Source organism: Nerophis lumbriciformis, linkage group LG38 (assembly GCF_033978685.3).
Source record: "Nerophis lumbriciformis linkage group LG38, RoL_Nlum_v2.1, whole genome shotgun sequence".
NCBI classification, from domain to species: Eukaryota; Metazoa; Chordata; class Actinopteri; order Syngnathiformes; family Syngnathidae; genus Nerophis; species Nerophis lumbriciformis.
Window position 1 is genome coordinate 19,027,467 of NC_084585.2, and position 18,545 is coordinate 19,046,011.

The window sequence follows — 18,545 nt, forward strand, 5'->3', positions numbered from 1 at the left end:
AATAAAAAATAAAAAAATTCTTGCGCGGCCCGATACCAATCGATCCACGGACCAGTACCGGGCCGCGGCCCGGTGGTTGGGGACCACTGAGGTAAACAACCAACAGTATGTCAGAAAGCTAGCTAAAACGGTACACATATTCATAATATAGTATACATTTTAACTGACCTTTATTTTACTATTTTTGTCTTTTTTTTAGGTGGCTAAAATACGCGGTGCTGCTGACCGCCGTCTAACGTTACGTGTGATATATTGACTAACGTAACCCTGCTTAAAAAAAATCACTGAACAAAAAGTATGAATAAGGTAGTGAACTGCAACAGATTCCCGTGTTTGCAATAACGTTATAACGTTAGCAGTGAGTTTACAGCCTCACTGATTTAACTACACAGCAAATAAAAGTCACGTTACTTAGCCAATAAACGTTATCTTACATTCAAAACTTACCGTTCTTTGTGCAACTTCAAATGCCAGACGAAGTTGGAAGTTGTTGCCTCTCCATCAGTAATTTTCGAACCGCATGTGTTGCATACTGCAAACTGTTTTGTGTTGACCACCTCGTAATTTTTATACCCAAACGAAATTATTTTAGGCATCATTTTTTGTTCACTGGCGTGTGGTTTGGACATGTCTTCTTCGTTGGTTGTCCTGCAATTTGATTGGATGAATGCTGTGTGATGAAAACAAAGTAGATCTAATTTGATTGGCTGTTGTACTGACAGCACACCAGCTGACACACGCAACGCTGATAGACAAGTACACAATGAAAAATACGGAGCGCTCCCGAATAACTTTTTCATCTTTGGGTTTTGGGGAAAGTAGCAAGTCATGTCAAGTCATGTCAATTCAAAAGGCTCAAGTCCAAGTGAAGTCACAAGTCATTGATGTTAAAGTCTAAGTCGAGTTGCAAGTCTTTTTACATTTTGTCAAGTCGAGTCTAAAGTCATCAAATTCATGACTCGAGTCTGACTCGAGTCCAAGTCATGTGACTCGAGTCCACACCTCTGGCAAATAGCACAGTAAAAGCCGTAAGATCCGCCACATTATTAGGTTTTATTTGTTAGCATTAACGTATATGGACATAACTCTGTTTTTCTAACCATGGTGAGGAAAAAGGACAGTTTTGAGAAAAAGTGGAAGATATTCACTGAATTAAAGAAATACATCTTCAAAAACATGACCAATTGTGTAGCCAACTTGGCGAAGCAATTCGAGTGTAGCTCTGCTAGCCTGCACCAAAGTGAAGCAGGAAGAGTCGAACGCCAGGCAAGTACATAAAAATAATATCTAAAGGGTGGATATTTATCCATTAAATTAAGGAAAGGCTGCTAAAGGTGTGTTTGACGAAAAAGCAGCTGAAAGGAGAGAGCTTCTACTCTCCAAGGTAGATGCTGTACATTATTATTACATTACTTCATAAAGCTACTGTACTTGTTAGTAGTACACTCTATTGTATTGTTTTTAATACAATAGTTCCTATTTAAAAGTTAGTTTTTCTTTTAAAAGGGCATGTTACATGTTCAAATTGTGGCGTTTTCGGCTGGCCAAACACTGATTAAATATAATTCAATTAATATCAATGGGCTTCTTTGACTTGAGATGCAAGTGTTTTGAGTTAAAAGGTCCGTCACAGAACCAAATGGGCTTGTAAGCTGATGTACTATTGTACTAAAAACTAAAATGTAAACCTTTCTCTTTCATCTTTTTGGAAAATTATTACTACGTACACACTTTGTGATAGGTAGTATCACAGAAAATACAAAAAGTAATTTATATAAAAACTTTCGACCAAATAAACACATCTAATGCATAGTAACAAACATATCGCAACTTTAAAAAAATAATACTTTTCACACTATAATAGCCGCCTTGAATGCCACTTTTTTTAATTTTTAAACATATGAATATTTATATATTTTTACCATTTTCAAGGTAGTTAAATGTTTTACTTGGTGGAATAAACAAAGTGTCTACTTGAGGTAAGGCCACTAGTTATTCCACTGTTTGAGGAAATGCAGGTTTCATTCTTCACTGACAGTGACTTCTCATTTACCCCTACCCCTGCCCCTTTTTGCAGGGAGTGAAGGGGCTCTACAAAGGCATGGCAGCGCCCGTCATCGGAGTCACGCCCATGTTTGCTGTGTGTTTCTTTGGATTCGGTTTGGGCAAGAAGCTGCAGCAAAAAAACCCTGAGGATATTCTCACGTAGGTTATAGGTAGAGGTGGGACTCTTTGGGCAACCCGCAATTTGATTCAAATTCTTGGGGTGACGATTGGATTCAACACGGTTCTCATAATGTATAGTAAATCAATTATAATAAAACCTTTTCAAAACAGGGGACAGGTTACAAAAGCTCCTCTTAGTGACTGACATATGACTTATATGCGAATTGTTGAATTAAATGTATTTTTTTAGCTTTAGAACAATTAGGATAGAAATAGAGATAAGAAGACATAACAATACAATACCAAAAAAGAAGGAAAACCAAGTAAGTATAAAATTAACAGTATCAATAATAATAATATAATAATCTAAAAACATATATTTTTTTAAATACACTTATTTTATTTTTTTTTATTCTCGAAAATTAGGGAGCAATTTAGAATCAGAATAAATAATAATCGTAATTTGGATGTGTTTTTTTTTTTTTTAGCAGGTCTGGTCATAAGTCTTTCTTTTTTGTTTTAAGCCCCGCTGCACATTGGTCGGACAAAGGCGTACATTGATTGTCAATATATTGGCCAACTTTATGGGGAACTGCACAGTTTTTCGTTCACAAACATTATAAAAGACATGACAACGGATGTATTTGTGTTTTAAATGCATTCTTAATAGTAAATAAATGCGATCAAAGGTCCGCTCTATTTTGCCTATAAAGACCTTAAAAAAATATCCAAACACCTCCATTAAAGCAGCACTTAGCAACTTTTCAACCTTCATAAAATATTTTCATAACTTTTTGGATGATACATCGACTTAGTTGAATGACACTTCTGTCATGGCCTGAGGGGGTCTGTATCGCTTTCACTGGCACTTAGCAACTTTGAGGAGGGTGGCAGGAACACTGCCACACAAAAAACTACGAATGTGCTGACTTGCTTTACGGCATACGTCACTCTCCCTTTCGTTAAAGAGATGGACGTTGATGCGAACGCCTGCGGGCCGCAAGAAAACTAAAAGAATAAGAAGAACGCCTGCGTGCAATTAACGGTACTGCTATTCATTGCCGAAGCTCCAAAACAACCAAAGAAACAAACATTTTTGTCTAAGGAGACTAAAAAAGGACAACTGCCTTGGCTCTGTTCCTGCTAAACTAGTAGGTACCTTTCAATGTTCAAATCAAAAATGATAATGTAGTTACACACTACTTCTTCGAAAGTACTCTCCCGCCGGTCTTTCTTTGCTTTAGACCCGCATCCGCCCTGATACATTGTTGGCATTAGCGTCATGTTTGTAGCTCAATTGAAGATTATTTCTGGATAGTGTCTGCTATTTAACATCAGAATAGCCATTAGAAACGTAATATTTCTGCCAATATTACAGCAGATATCATGTCAGTTTGATGCTATATGCACTAGTCCTCATGGGAAATGTGGTCCATCTTCTGGCAAACACTACCACTTTGGTCTACTGTAACCGCCAAAATAAACCAAAACTGAAAGTTCTTAAGTAGGCTTAAAGGTTTTGTATACATAATGTAAGTATATATGTAATGTAGTAACGGGCACATTTATAATTACATTTAATTCTTACGTATTTTGCTCACTCGGCGCATTCATTTAAAAAACGCATCACGTTTGCTTTTTTTTTTCCTACAACTTCACTGATTACTCCTCATTGCATGCAGACTTTATGAGAGCCAAGGAACATAATAAAACATCACTTACTGTACAAGGTCTGCTGTCATTAGGATGCAGACTACTAGGATGTTCACATATTTCCATTTAGATGAAGATTGACTCATAATCCTTGTGAAGAAAAGAGGGGTGGACCCAAACGTCTTGTTGCGTCGTTCTCGCCACTTACGGGTCTAAATTGGCTGTCAAAGTGTACCATCATGTCTGAATACATCGTTGTCCTTCTACTATTCAGGTACAAGGCATGATGTATGATGTAGAATAAAGTTTGATAAGCAAGGAAACAAGGAAGTATCTTGTCAATATTGGCACACAAGTTTGTGATCACGGCGCTGCTATAAATAGTTTGTCTGTGTTAACACTTAAAACGATATCACTAATGCTCGGTTAAGATTCAAGTCACTAAATGTAAATGGAGTATTGTTGGTGGTTTTTGGATGGTTATTTATTTGATTTTATGGGCATCCCATTGGTTCCGCTGTAAGCAGACTTTTATTTACGTTTATTTACGAGTTCAAATGCAAAAAAATACATCCGTTATGTTTTTTATAATGATTGTGAACGAAAATTCCAAAAAAGTGCAATTCCCCTTTTAAGGCCTTATTTATTACAAACCCCGTTTCCATATGAGTTGGGAAATTGTCTTAGATGTAAATATAAATGTAATACAATGATTTGCAAATCATTTTCAACCCATATTCAGTTGAATATGCTACAAAGACAACATATTTGATGTTCAAACTGATAAACATTTTTTTTTTTTTGCAAATAATCATTAACTTTAGAATTTGATGCCAGCAACACGTGACAAAGAAGTTGGGAAAGGTGGCAATAAATACTGATAAAGTTGACGAATGCTCATCAAACACTTATTTGGAACATCCCACAGGTGTGCAGGCTAATTGGGAACAGGTGGGTGCCATGATTGGGTATAAAAACAGCTTCCCAAAAAATGCTCAGTCTTTCACAAGAAAGGATGGGGCGAGGTACACCCCTTTGTCCACAACTGTGTGAGCAAATAGTCAAACAGTTTAAGAACAACGTTTCTCAAAGTGCAATTGCAAGAAATATAGGGATTTCAACATCTACGGTCCATTATATCATCAAAAGGTTCAGAGAATCTGGAGAAATCACTCCACATAAGCGGCATGGCCGGAAACCAACATTGAATGACCGTGACCTTCGATCCGTCAGACGGCACTGTATCAAAACCCGACATCAATCTCTAAAGGATATCACCACATGGGCTCAGGAACACTTCAGAAAACCACTGTCCCTAAATACAGTTTGTCGCTACATCTGTAAGTTAAAGCTCTACTATGCAAAGCGAAAGCCATTTATCAACAACATCCAGAAACGCTGCCGGCTTCTCTGGGTCGGAGATCATCTAAGATGGACTCATGCAAAGTGGAAAAGTGTTCTGTGGTCTGACGAGTCCACATATCAAATTGTTTTTGGAAATATTCGACATCGTGTCATCCGGACCAAAGGGGAAGCGAACCATCCAGACTGTTATCGACGCAAAGTTCAAAAGCCAGCATCTGTGATGGTATGGGGGTGCATTAGTGCCCAAAGCATGGGTAACTTACACATCTGTGAAGGCACCATTAATGCTGAAAGGTACATACAGGTTTTGGAACAACATATGCTGCCATCTAACGCTGTCTTTTTCATGGACGCCCCTGCTTATTTTAGCAAGACAATGCCAAGCCACATTCAGCACGTGTTACAACAACGTGGCTTCGTAAAAAAAAGAGTGCGGGCACTTTCCTGGCCCGCCTGCAGTCCAGACCTGTCTCCCATCGAAAATGTGTGGCGCATTATGAAGCGTAAAATACGACAGCGGAGACCCCGGACTGTTGAACGACTGAAGCTCTACATAAAACAAGAATGGGAAAGAATTCCACTTTCAAAGCTTCAACAATTAGTTTCCTCAGTTCCCAATCGTTTGAGTGTTGTTAAAAGAAAAAGTGATGTAACACAGTGGTGAACATGCCCTTTCCCAACTACTTTGGCACGTGTTGCAGCCATGAAATTCTAAGTTAATTATTATTTGCAAAAAAAAAAAAAGTTTATGAGTTTGAACATCAAATATCTTGTCTTTGTAGTGCATTCAATTGAATATGGGTTGAAAAGGATTTGCAAATCATTGTATTCCGTTTATATTTACATCTAACACAATTTCCCAACTCATATGGAAACGGGGTTTGTAGTATTATTTTTTAAACCTGTGATTCCCTTCATTGACTCACATTGTAACCACATATTTTTCACACTAACAAAATATGGCTAGTAAATCTTAGTCAAACTTTACCTTTTTAAAATACTCGGAAACAGGTTTTCAGTGTGTTTTCTTAATGACACAAAAAATAAAAAGATACAATACAAATATTAGGTTAGGTGGTTCAGATGTGTTTGACATGATTTAATGGTGGCGCAAGTCTGAACACATATTTATTGGACTTCTTTGAGCCATTTAAGGAGCTAGGGACAATAAGTGTAGTGTTTTTGTTTGTTTTTTAATCAAACACTGTGAGTAATGTATAATATTAAGAGTAATACTTCTATATGTGCTAACTCCAGGTATCCACAACTGTTTGCTGCTGGCATGTTGTCTGGCATCTTCACCACAGCCATCATGACTCCTGGAGAGCGCATTAAATGCCTCCTACAGGTTAGGGGATCTTAACCCACCTCCTCCTTCAGCTCTTTAAGATGATGTGTTTTTTGTGCTGGCAGATCCAGGCATCATCAGGAGAGGTGAAGTATGCCGGGCCAATGGACTGTGTCAAACAGCTGTACAGAGAGTCTGGCATTAGAGGAATCTACAAAGGCACTGCACTCACTCTCATGAGAGGTGCCTCTTTTGACCCCATCCCTCAAATAACATCGGCGCAATGACAAATTACATTAGTGCTGCTTAAAAAGATGTGATAAAAGAAACCGTATACTTGCTAGACACACAGTAATGGGAATGTTTTTGTATTGGTTTCAAACAAACTGAAACCACACATTCACACCTACACAATTAAACATGTCCGAAAAATAGTAAGTTCATTTACGGTATTTGACAGGTTACAGTCTTGATAATGAGGGGTACTAGAATGTAAAAATAAAGAATGTAACAATTAATAAAATAATGCCAGCGAAGGCCATTCATTTATGCTAAAGCTAAAACTAACCCAGTGTCAGACAATTTAAACTAAGCTGTCTGAAAAAATATCCACCTGTTAACTTTGTGTCGTAGGTAACAAAGCAAATTAGTGTGCTGTTAATTGGTTCCGGGCCTGAGCATGCTAAATGAATTTCCACATATAATTTCATTATAAATAAAATATTTTCATAGCTAGAGCATAGAAAAACTGTTTACGGCCCCCTAAATACAGTTTTTAACATTATGAGAGCTCTCTAGACATGTAATAACACCCACATAGGCACCTCTACACTTTTAGAATCCAATGTAGTAATGCCGCCTGAGCCAATCAGTGGCCACAAGACTAAAAATTGCACATTGATTGGTTTGGTCTCATCTGGTGGCCAATACTACTTTAATATTGATATTTTAGTCCATTTAGCCATGTATTCTTGGAAATTCTTAATTTATGCCCAAAATACATAGAATATGCTTAATAAAAATAAATCTGCGTGATGTGGCAAGGGACAACTGTACTATTTATTAATATAACAATGAATAACAAATTATTTTTTGTTTGAAAATAATAATTGAGCCGTGGGCCAAAACTGGCTTCTGGGCTACAATTCCGACACATGGCATTTGTTTTGATATAACATAGGGGGGAAAATATTTGTAATTAAAAAGTGTTAAGAAAAAAATGTATGAATACATATAAATATAATACATTTCGTATTATTAAAAAATATGAACAAATCTATGAATTATTTAATTTACACAATTTAAATACAAAATAAATATATATTTATACTTCATAAATATTAAACAAATTGTGCCTTTCCAAAGATGATAATGAGCAGTTGGGTGTTTGTGTGCTGTGCAGATGTTCCAGCAAGCGGCATGTACTTCACGTCATACGAGTGGCTGAAGAACCTTCTCACCCCTGCAGGAAAAAGGTTAGAAACACAAATGTCCCTGTTTGAAATCTATAGAAGCTAACGAAAAAGCTTTTGTCTCTCTCACAGCCACAATGAACTCAGCGTTCCCAGCGTGCTTTTCGCCGGAGGAATGGCCGGAATCTTCAACTGGGCTGTGGCCATTCCAGCCGACGTGCTTAAGTCTCGCTTTCAAACAGGTATTTAGTTTGTCCATCAATTTAAAAAAAAACATTTCTTCAAATCTATCAAGGCGGGTGTTGCTTGGATTTCAATAACGTCACGTCCGGCTCATTGAATATGCGTGGTGGTCAAGCAGCATCTGTTCCAGGGCTGTAGCACAGAACAATTTTAGTAGCAATACTAAATGTCTCACATATCACCATTTCATTATCAACACTGAACATATGCATGTGCACTCATACATATAACCCAGGGGACGGCAACCCGCGGCTCCGGAGCCGCATGCGGCTCTTTGATCACTCTGATGCGGCTCAGCTGCATACTTGCCGAACCCCCCGATTTTTCCGGGAGACTTCCGAATTTAAGTGCCTCTTTCGAAAATCTCCCAGGGTAACCATTTTCCGATTTTCACCAGGACAACAATAGTGAGGGCGTTCCGTGATGGCACTGCCTTTAGCGTTCTTTACAACCTGTTGTCGCGTCAGCTATTAGGGTTAGGGTTAGGCACAGGGGTTAGTGCATGTGCCTCATAATACATTTTTCCGGGAGACTTCCGAATTTCAGTGCCTCTCCCGAAAATCTCCCGGGGTAAGCATTTTCCGATTTTCACCAGGACACCAATAGTGAGGGCGTTCCGTGATGGCACTGCCTTTAGCGTCCTTTACAACTTGTTGTCGCGTCAGCTATTTTCACCATACTATCTGCGTGCCGGGCCAGTCACATGTTGTATGGGGTTTCTGCCTACACACGTAAGTGACTGCAATGCATACTTAGTCAACAGCCATACAGGTTACACTGAGGGTGGCGATTTAAACAACTTTAACACTCTTACTAATATGCGCCACAATGTGAACCCACACCAAACAAGAATGACAAACACATTTCTGGAGAACATCCGCACCGTAACACAACATAAACACAACAGAACAAATACTCAGAATCCCATGCATCCCTAACTCTTCCGGGCTACATTATACACCCCCTTCTACCACCAAACCCCGCCCCCCCAACCCCGCCCACCTCAACCGACGCACGGAGGGGGGGGGGGTCTTGACGTGGGGGGGCAGGGTTGGAGGGGCAGGTTTTGGTGGTAGTGGGGGTGTATAATGTAGCCTGGAAGAGTTAGGGATGCATGGGATTCTGGGTATTTGTTCTGTTGTGTTTATGTTGTGTTACGGTGCGGATGTTCTCCAAAATATGTTTGTCATTCTTGTTTGGTGTGGGTTCACATTGTGGCGCATATTAGTAAGAGTATTAAAGTTGTTTATATCGCCACCCTCAGTGTAACCTGTATGGCTGTTGACCAAGTATGCCTTGCAGTCGCTAACGTGTGCAGGCAGAGGCCGCATACAACATGTAACCGGGCTGGCACGCTATTAGTGCAGACTGTAGAGGGCGCTAATGGCAGTGCCATCACGGCATGCCCTTATTAGTGTTGTTTGGGTGAAAATCAGCAGATATTCGAGAGGATAGTAGCCCTGAATTACGGGAATCTCCCGGAAAAATCGAGAAGGTTGGCAAGTATGACGCTGTCAAGCGCCATTCATATAAAACTCGCGGGCTGCGCTAACATTACATTTTCACATTAAGGTGCGGGCCGCAAAATAACGTCTCACGGGTCGCGTGTCTGAGACCCCTGGTTTATACATAGCACAAAGCAAAAAAAACTTTGTATGCAGTGTTATTTCATTTTAAATTTCAAAAGAGTTTTGTGGCTCCCATTGTTTTCTTTAATTTGTGAAACGGGTCAAAATGGCTGTTTGAGTGGTAAAGGTTGCCGACCCCTCATAAGGCCTACTGTCATGTTTAATTAAACTGTGCTCTCATTGTCGCTAACACGAGAGTAAGGCTGGGTGATATGGATCTAAACTCATATCCCAACATAGTTTGGCCCATAAACTAACCCATACATGGAAATATCCGTTGACGTAACTAAATATATCCACCATGCCTTGATTTTAAATTTTCAGGACTGATGGGGATCCCAAATACATAAAAACAGGTACCAACAAGTAAGAAAAGTAGGTTTTGCATAATAGGATCCCAAGGTGTTTTCAGATAATAAAAAAGTAAAAGGCTTGAAAATAATATAAGAAAAGTCAAATATAATCTCCAATCTTCTTTAAAAAAACATGGCTATGCTCAATTCTTCAGCTAACAAAAACACAAAAGTACAAAATGTCAAATAAAGTGCTCTGGTTTAGGAGAATATGTTAAACGTCAGCAGCAACATAAAAATAACTGACCTTTAACAATGGTGTTTTTATAGGTAAACATTATTATAGGACATACACACAAAGATTTGAGCCAGAAACACCAACCTGCCAACTGCTTCATGTTGCTTTGTGACTGTCTGTGTTCTGAAAATTACTTTTAAAAAGTCATTAATTATAGTCTCTACAACATCAAGGTCGAGCCGATGTCAATGGTCAAATCAACACTACTTTTCCCAGCTTTGCAAGGATAGTCATTCTGGGGAAATATTGCATTATAGTGTAGCGGCAATAACCCTAATAGTTTTAAACATTACTGGGGTAAAATGACAAATGAGTACTTTCCCTCCCAACTCCCTACTGGTCACAGTTTTAACAAAGTTCCAATTGTCTGGCAATATTGCAAAAACCCTTTCGGTTTAAAATGTTCCACACAAAAAAAACACAATTTGACTAAATACAACTTTTTTTTAAATGTCTCCACAACACAGTCAAGTTATTTTTCTTTTCATCTCTGCTGTAACATCTTTTTTTTTCCTGAAACAATCTTTGGGAAATATATAGAACACTATTGGTTTTTAATGACATCATAGTATCATTATTAATCAAATACCATTCATATAATGACTGATGTAATCGTTACTTGCGGATTCTAAATTATAACTCATAAACAAATGAGTCAGACTCAAAATGGTCCAAAACTCAAACCTACGGCACGCTAGCTCACTATCATACACACTCATATGTAATAATTTTTTCATGTGACTGTTGGTATCACAAGTAATTAATGACAGCCGCTGCCTTCCATAATAAAAGTAATCAGAACCACACAAAATACAAAGATTAGAAATATTCCAACAAGAAAAGTAGCACGCACTCAGTCCAAGGGAGCAGAGTCGAAAAATGTATGAATTTGCAGTGATCACTTCGTTAAATGTTTGATATACTTTAAATGTTTATTTCTCATTTAAGTATTATCTTGATATTATTTGTATTTCCTAAAATGCATTTTTGCTACAAGTGTTTCTTAAAGCACCAACTCAGCGAGTCTAAATAAAAGAAAGCAAATGTGAGCAAAACCTAAAAGAGTTAAGCTTTTATCAAAGGTAGCAATCAGAAATCAAGCTTTCAGCACACACAAAATGTTGACATCTATATTTATATTTTTATAAAGACGGGAAAAACATGCATACTCCTAAACGGCCCGTGCAACAAACATGGCTGTAGATGCGAAGTTAAATCACGAAATGCAATTTACCCGAGCAAAAATGCATATTTATCTGGGAGAGTCTTGATACCAATTTCCTTGATCCAGTCACACACAAAGAAGTTGTCGACGTCCATGCTTCTCCGGGTTTTCATCAGTTTTGTCGTGTAAAATGGTGTCTGGTGTGCCAGATAGTTCCACATGTCTTGGAACTCGACCGACAGATAATCCTTGATATCACTAGACAAATCTTTTTTTTATAAAGTACAGGGCTCTATTCCATTGCATAGTTAGATTTTTTGCTCGTAATTGCTTTTTGCACTCAGATAGTTTGCGCGATGCTTGCTGTACAACAGCCGTCTCGACTTGGTTGACCACCATTGGTTTTCATTTCCGGGAAGAAGTTACGTGTCGGAATACAAGCAATTATCACGTTCGGGGACCTAGAGTACGCCCTTAAGTAAAGTCCTCTGCAACATACTGTAGCTAAGGTGTGTCAAAGGTGAACATGTTTCCTTTTCACAAGGCAACAATGAAGTTGCAGTCCAAGATGCAACATTGTAAAAATGTAATCTAATGTCAACTTTTTGTTTGTACACAGCTGCAGAGGGAAAGTATCCTAATGGTTTTCGTGATGTTCTGCGTGAGCTGATCAGAGAGGAGGGCGTGGGCTCTTTGTACAAAGGCTTCACTGCCGTCATGCTCAGAGCTTTTCCTGCAAACGCCGTGAGTACTCCCCTACCCCTCACGCATTTTCATATTTACAACATCACCCTTTTTTCTTGTTTCGGGTTGTTTTTAAAGCAAACCAACCTTTGTGTGTCCGCTGTCTTCAGGCCTGCTTCTTGGGATTCGAACTAGCGATGAAATTCCTCAACTGGCTGGCGCCCAACATGTGATGAAAACTTGATGAAAGAGCATTATTTACAAGATATGTCATTTAAAACATTTCCTCTTATATACTTGATTGTGTCTTTTGGAGGAAAGATGATTACCGGTACACACAAATACTGAATTTCCTCAAATAGTGGCCTTGGTTAATCTCTGGATGTGTCGTCTAGGTCAGAGGTTCTTAATGTTTTTGACCTTGGGGCCCAAATCTTTCACTCAAATATTACCCCCTGAATCAGTTGTCTTATTTTTCATTAGGATTGAATTCAATATTTATATTCAACCTACTTACAGTTTAACAGGATAAACCTTTTTAAATGATATGAAAGCAATCACAAACATTATTATCAAGCCTTAGGTCAGTTTGATTACAAAATCAATGCCAATACTAAAGAATGGACTCATGGAAAAAAACATTATGCAGTGCTAAAATAAATAAATTCTAACTAAATTAGTAAAAATTAATAATATTTTTTTATATAAACTATCCATAAAATTAAAGTGCAAATGAAAATACAGCCTCACCACTTAAGTGCCAATGATTGTCACACACACACTAGGTGTGGCGAAAATATTCTCTGCATTTGACCTATCACCCTTGATCACCCCCTGGGAGGTGAGGGGAGCAGTGGGCAGCAGCGGTGGCCGCGCCCAGGAATCATTTTGGTGATTTAACGCCTAATGCGTGTTCATTTTTCGTTCTGCCCGGTCTGCTTCTGCCCAGCTTCTTAGCTCGATTCGATTCACAATCGATTCTTAATTCAACACAATTTTCAATTCAAACCGATTCTGATTCTCGCAACATATTATTTGGTATTAAAATGATGAAACCTTCTCAGAACATGTTATATGAATTTTTACAAAAATTGACCACCTTTTTTCATTGATTTTTGAAAATTATATATCGGTTTTTTTCACACCCTGTCCCCACCCTCCGCCAATCAAACATCTTTATGGTGTTCAGGATTGATTAATCATCTCTTACGGCAATTGAGGTGCAATACTTGACTGCAGCCACCAGGGTTGTGAATCGTACAACAATTCAATTTGATTCCAATTCTCAGGGGGATGATTTGATTCAGAATGAGTATGTAAATTATAATAAAACCTTTTCAAAACAGGTTAGAAAAGCTTCTCTTGGCTGCTGACAAGTATGCGAGTATGCACTTAGATGTTCCAAAACACGTCTTTTTAAAAATCGATTCTTGCCAATTTTGAATCGTTTGAGAACTGTAATAAAAAAGAATCGTGGTTCTAATGTGAATCGATTATTTTCCAGTTGCCTTTACAGCCAGCACAGGGCACTGTTGTAATCAAAGCTATGTACACACCAACTCACATATTTTAACAAGGCCTTTATGGCCTTTTTCCCACATGCTAATGCAGCTTTTTAAAACCAAATAACTTGAACTTAAAAGCTTTTCTCTTGAGGCTCAAAGTGCTTAAAGTGAAACCCATTATCTACATCTTTAAACTACATTTAAGCAAGTGTGGGTGGCACTGGGAAGAGCAGGTGGGTAAAGTGTCTTGCTCAAGGACACAACAGCAGTGACTAGGATGGCGGAAGCGGGGATCGAACCTGCAATCCTAAGGTTGCTGGGACGGCCACTCTACCAACCGAGACACACCGTGCAAAATTAGAAAATGTTTTCAAACTGTTGACACCATAACACCTACACTGTATGTCAGAGGTCTTCAACAGGGGGACCGCCATGTACTGCAGGGTGGCTGTGAAATGTTTTGACTTTTTTGAAATTGTATTTTTTAAATACAAAACCCAAAACCAGTGAAGTTGGGACGTTGTTATCGTAAATAAAAACAGAATACAATGATTTGCAAATCCTTTTCAACTTATATTCAATTGAATAGACTGCAAAGACAAGATATTTAATGTATAAACTGAGAAACGTAATTTTTTTTTTGCAAATTATCATTAACTTAAAATTTAATGGCAGCAACACATTGCAAAAAAATTGTCACAGGGGCATTTTTACCACTGTGTTACATGGCCTTTCCTTTTAACAACACTCCGTAAACGTTTTGGGAACTGAGAAGATCAATTTTTGAAGCTTTTTAGGTGGAATTATTTCCCATTCTTGCTTGATGTACACCTAAAATTGTTCAACAGTCTCAGTTGTCGTATTTTACGCTTCATATTGCGCCACACATTTTCAATGGGAGACAGGTCTGGACTACAGGCAGGCCAGTCTAGTATCCGCACTCTTTTACTACAAAGACACGCTGTTGTAACACATGCAGAATGTGGCATGGCATTGTCTTGCTGAAATAAGCAGGGGCGTCCATGAAAAATACCTTGCTTGGATGGCAACATATGTTGCTCCAAAACCTGTATGTACCTTTCAGCATTAATTGTGCTTTCACAGATGTGTAAGTTACCCATGTCTTGGGCACTAATACACCCCCATACCATCACAGATGCTGGCTTTTGAACTTTGCGCCTATAACGGTCCGGATGGTTCTTTTCTTCTTTGGTCCGGAGGACACGACGTCCACAGTTTGCAAAAACAATTTGAAATGTGGACTCGTCAGACCACAGAACACTTTTGTACTTTGCATCAGTCCATCTTAGATGAGCTCGGGCCCCGCAAAGCCAGCGGTGTTTCTGGGTGTTGTTGATGAATGGCTTTCGCTTTGCATAGTAGAGTTTTAACTTGCACTTACAGATGTAGCGACCAACTGTAGTTACTGACAGTGGTTTTCTGAAGTGTTCCTGAGCCCATGTGGTGATATCCTTTACACACTGATGTCGCCTGAGGGGTTGAAGGTCACAGGCTTTCAATGTTGCTTTTCAGCACTGCCGCTTACGTGCATTAATTTCTCCAGGTTCTCTGAACCTTCTGATATTACGGACTGTAGATGGTGAAATCCCTGAATTCCTTGTAATAATTTGGTTAGAAATGTTGTTCTTAAACTGTTTGACAATTTGCTCACGCATTTGTTCACAAAGTGGTGACCCTTGCCCCATCCTTGTTTGTGAATGACTGAGCATTTCATGGAAGCTGCTTTTATACCCAATCATGGCACCCTCCTTTTCCCAAATAGCCTGTTCACCTGTGGGATGTTCCAAATGAGTGTTTGATGAGCATTTCTCAACTTTCTCAGTCTTTTTTTGTCACTTGTGCCAGCTTTTTTGAAAACATGTTGCAGTCATCAAGTTCCAAATGAGCTAATATTTGCAAAAAATAACAAAGTTTACCAGTTCGGATATTAAATATCTTGTCTTTGCAGTGTATTGAATATAGGTTGAAAAGGATAAGTTACACAACGTGCCAACTTCACTGGTGTTGGGTTTTGTATTTCCCCCTGCAATTTTTCCACAAATGTAAATTTCTTAAAATACATATGAACATTGATCCAACACACTGTCATGTAGTTGAAAAATATAGTATGAATACATTAGTCTGCTATTATATTCATGTTATCATCTAAGAAAGCTAGCAATTAGCGCTCTAATAGTCAGCAAGCGATTGCTAAGCTTGCTGCAAGCTAGCGATTAGCACACAAGTTGTCAGCAAGCGATTAACACGCTTGTCAGCTAGCGATTTGCCCATTAGTTTCCAGCTATTGATAAGCACTCTAGTTGTTAGTTAGCTATTAGCACTGTAGTTGCCAGTTAGGGAGTAGTGCTCTAGTTGCCAGTTAGCGATTGGTGTGCCAGTTGTCAGCTAGCAATAGGCGCGCCAGTTGTCAGCTAGCGATAGGTGTGCCAGTTGTCAACTAGCGATAGGTGTGCCAGTTGTCAGCTAGCGATAGGTGTGCCAGTTGTCAGCTAGCTATAGTTGTGCCAGTTGTCAGCTAGCCATAGGTGTGCCAGTTGTCAGCTAGCGATAGGTGTGCCAGTTGTCAGCTAGCGATAGGTGTGCCAGTTGTCAGCTAGCGATAGGTGTGCCAGTTGTCAGCTAGCGATAGGTGTGCCAGTTGTCAGCTAGCGATAGATGTGCCAGTTGTCAGCTAGCGATAGGCGTGCCAGTTGTCAGCTAGCGATAGGCGCGCCAGTTGTCAGCTAGCGATAGGTGTGCCAGTTGTCAGCTAGCGATAGGTGCGCCAGTTGTCAGCTAGCGATAGGCGCGCCAGTTGTCAGCTAGCGATAGGCGCGCCAGTTGTCAGCTAGCGATAGGTGTGCCAGTTGTCAGCTAGCGATAGGTGTGCCAGTTGTCAGCTAGCGATAGGTGCGCCAGTTGTCAGCTAGCGATAGGTGTGCCAGTTGTCAGCTAGCGATAGGCGCGCCAGTTGTCAGCTAGCGATAGATGTGCCAGTTGTCAGCTAGCGATAGGCGTGCCAGTTGTCAGCTAGCGATATGCGTGCCAGTTGTCAGCTAGCGATAGGCGTGCCAGTTGTCAGCTAGCGATAGGCGTGCCAGTTGTCAGCTAGCGATAGGTGCGCCAGTTGTCAGCTAGCGATAGGCGCGCCAGTTGTCAGCTAGCGATAGGTGTGCCAGTTGTCAGCTAGCGATAGATGTGCCAGTTGTCAGCTAGCGATAGGCGTGCCAGTTGTCAGCTAGCGATAGGCGCGCCAGTTGTCAGCTAGCGATAGGTGTGCCAGTTGTCAGCTAGCGATAGGTGCGCCAGTTGTCAGCTAGCGATAGGCGCGCCAGTTGTCAGCTAGCGATAGGCACGCCAGTTGTCAGCTAGCGATAGGTGTGCCAGTTGTCAGCTAGCGATAGGTGTGCCAGTTGTCAGCTAGCGATAGGTGCGCCAGTTGTCAGCTAGCGATAGGTGTGCCAGTTGTCAGCTAGCGATAGGCGCGCCAGTTGTCAGCTAGCGATAGATGTGCCAGTTGTCAGCTAGCGATAGGCGTGCCAGTTGTCAGCTAGCGATATGCGTGCCAGTTGTCAGCTAGCGATAGGCGTGCCAGTTGTCAGCTAGCGATAGGCGTGCCAGTTGTCAGCTAGCGATAGGTGCGCCAGTTGTCAGCTAGCGATAGGCGCGCCAGTTGTCAGCTAGCGATAGGTGTGCCAGTTGTCAGCTAGCGATAGGTGTGCCAGTTGTCAGCTAGCGATAGGCACGCCAGTTGTCAGCTAGCGATAGGCACGCCAGTTGTCAGCTAGCGATAGGTGTGCCAGTTGTCAGCTAGCGATAGGTGTGCCAGTTGTCAGCTAACAATAGGTGTGCCAGTTGTCAGCTAGCGATAAGCGCGGCAGTTGTCAGCTAGCGATAGGTGTGCCAGTTGTCAGCTAGCGATAGGTGTGCCAGTTGTCAGCTAGCGATAGATGTGCCAGTTGTCAGCTAGCGATAGGCGTGCCAGTTGTCAGCTAGCGATAGGCGCGCCAGTTGTCAGCTAGCGATAGGTGTGCCAGTTGTCAGCTAGCGATAGGTGCGCCAGTTGTCAGCTAGCGATAGGCGCGCCAGTTGTCAGCTAGCGATAGGCACGCCAGTTGTCAGCTAGCGATAGGTGTGCCAGTTGTCAGCTAGCGATAGGTGTGCCAGTTGTCAGCTAGCGATAGGTGCGCCAGTTGTCAGCTAGCGATAGGTGTGCCAGTTGTCAGCTAGCGATAGGTGTGCCAGTTGTCAGCTAGCGATAGATGTGCCAGTTGTCAGCTAGCGATAGGCGTGCCAGTTGTCAGCTAGCGATAGGCGCGCCAGTTGTCAGCTAGCGATAGGCGTGCCAGTTGTCAGCTAGCGATAGGTGCGCCAGTTGTCAGCTAGCGATAGGCGCGCCAGTTGTCAGCTAGCGATAGGCGTGCCAGTTGTCAGCTAGCAATAGGCGTGCCAGTTGTCAGCTAGCGATAGGCGTGCCAGTTGTCAGCTTGCGATAGGCGTGCCAGTTGTCAGCTAGCGATAGGCGTGCCAGTTGTCAGCTTGCGATAGGTGTGCCAGTTGTCAGCTAGCGATAGGCACGCCAGTTGTCAGCTAGCGATAGGCACGCCAGTTGTCAGCTAGCGATAGGTGTGCCAGTTGTCAGCTAGCGATAGGTGTGCCAGTTGTCAGCTAGCGATAAGCGCGCCAGCTGTCAGCTAGCGATAGGTGTGCCAGTTGTCAGCTAGCGATAGGCGCGCCAGTTGTCAGCTAGCGATAGGCGCGCCAGTTGTCAGCTAGCGATAGGTGTGCCAGTTGTCAGCTAGCGATAGGTGTGCCAGTTGTCAGCTAGCGATTGGTGTGCCAGTT

General features: G+C 40.9%; 1 protein-coding gene across 2 annotated transcripts in view; it reads left to right on the top strand.

The window, feature by feature from the left end:
- LOC133578231 (mitochondrial carnitine/acylcarnitine carrier protein-like) overlaps positions 1 to 18,545 on the top strand; it is a 36,925-nt gene that overhangs the window by 4,511 nt on the left and 13,869 nt on the right. Inside the window, exons 4-10 of one of the 2 annotated variants that reach the window (XM_061932486.2) lie at positions 2,078 to 2,205; positions 6,442 to 6,532; positions 6,598 to 6,715; positions 7,875 to 7,947; positions 8,017 to 8,126; positions 12,131 to 12,255; positions 12,366 to 16,178. In XM_061932486.2, the coding sequence (XP_061788470.1) occupies positions 2,078 to 2,205; positions 6,442 to 6,532; positions 6,598 to 6,715; positions 7,875 to 7,947; positions 8,017 to 8,126; positions 12,131 to 12,255; positions 12,366 to 12,428 (708 nt within the window). In that variant the 3' untranslated portion in view covers positions 12,429 to 16,178. Of the gene's footprint in view, positions 1 to 2,077; positions 2,206 to 6,441; positions 6,533 to 6,597; positions 6,716 to 7,874; positions 7,961 to 8,016; positions 8,127 to 12,130; positions 12,256 to 12,365; positions 16,179 to 18,545 lie in introns of those variants that run through there. The other variant, XM_061932448.2, reaches the window with a different exon arrangement.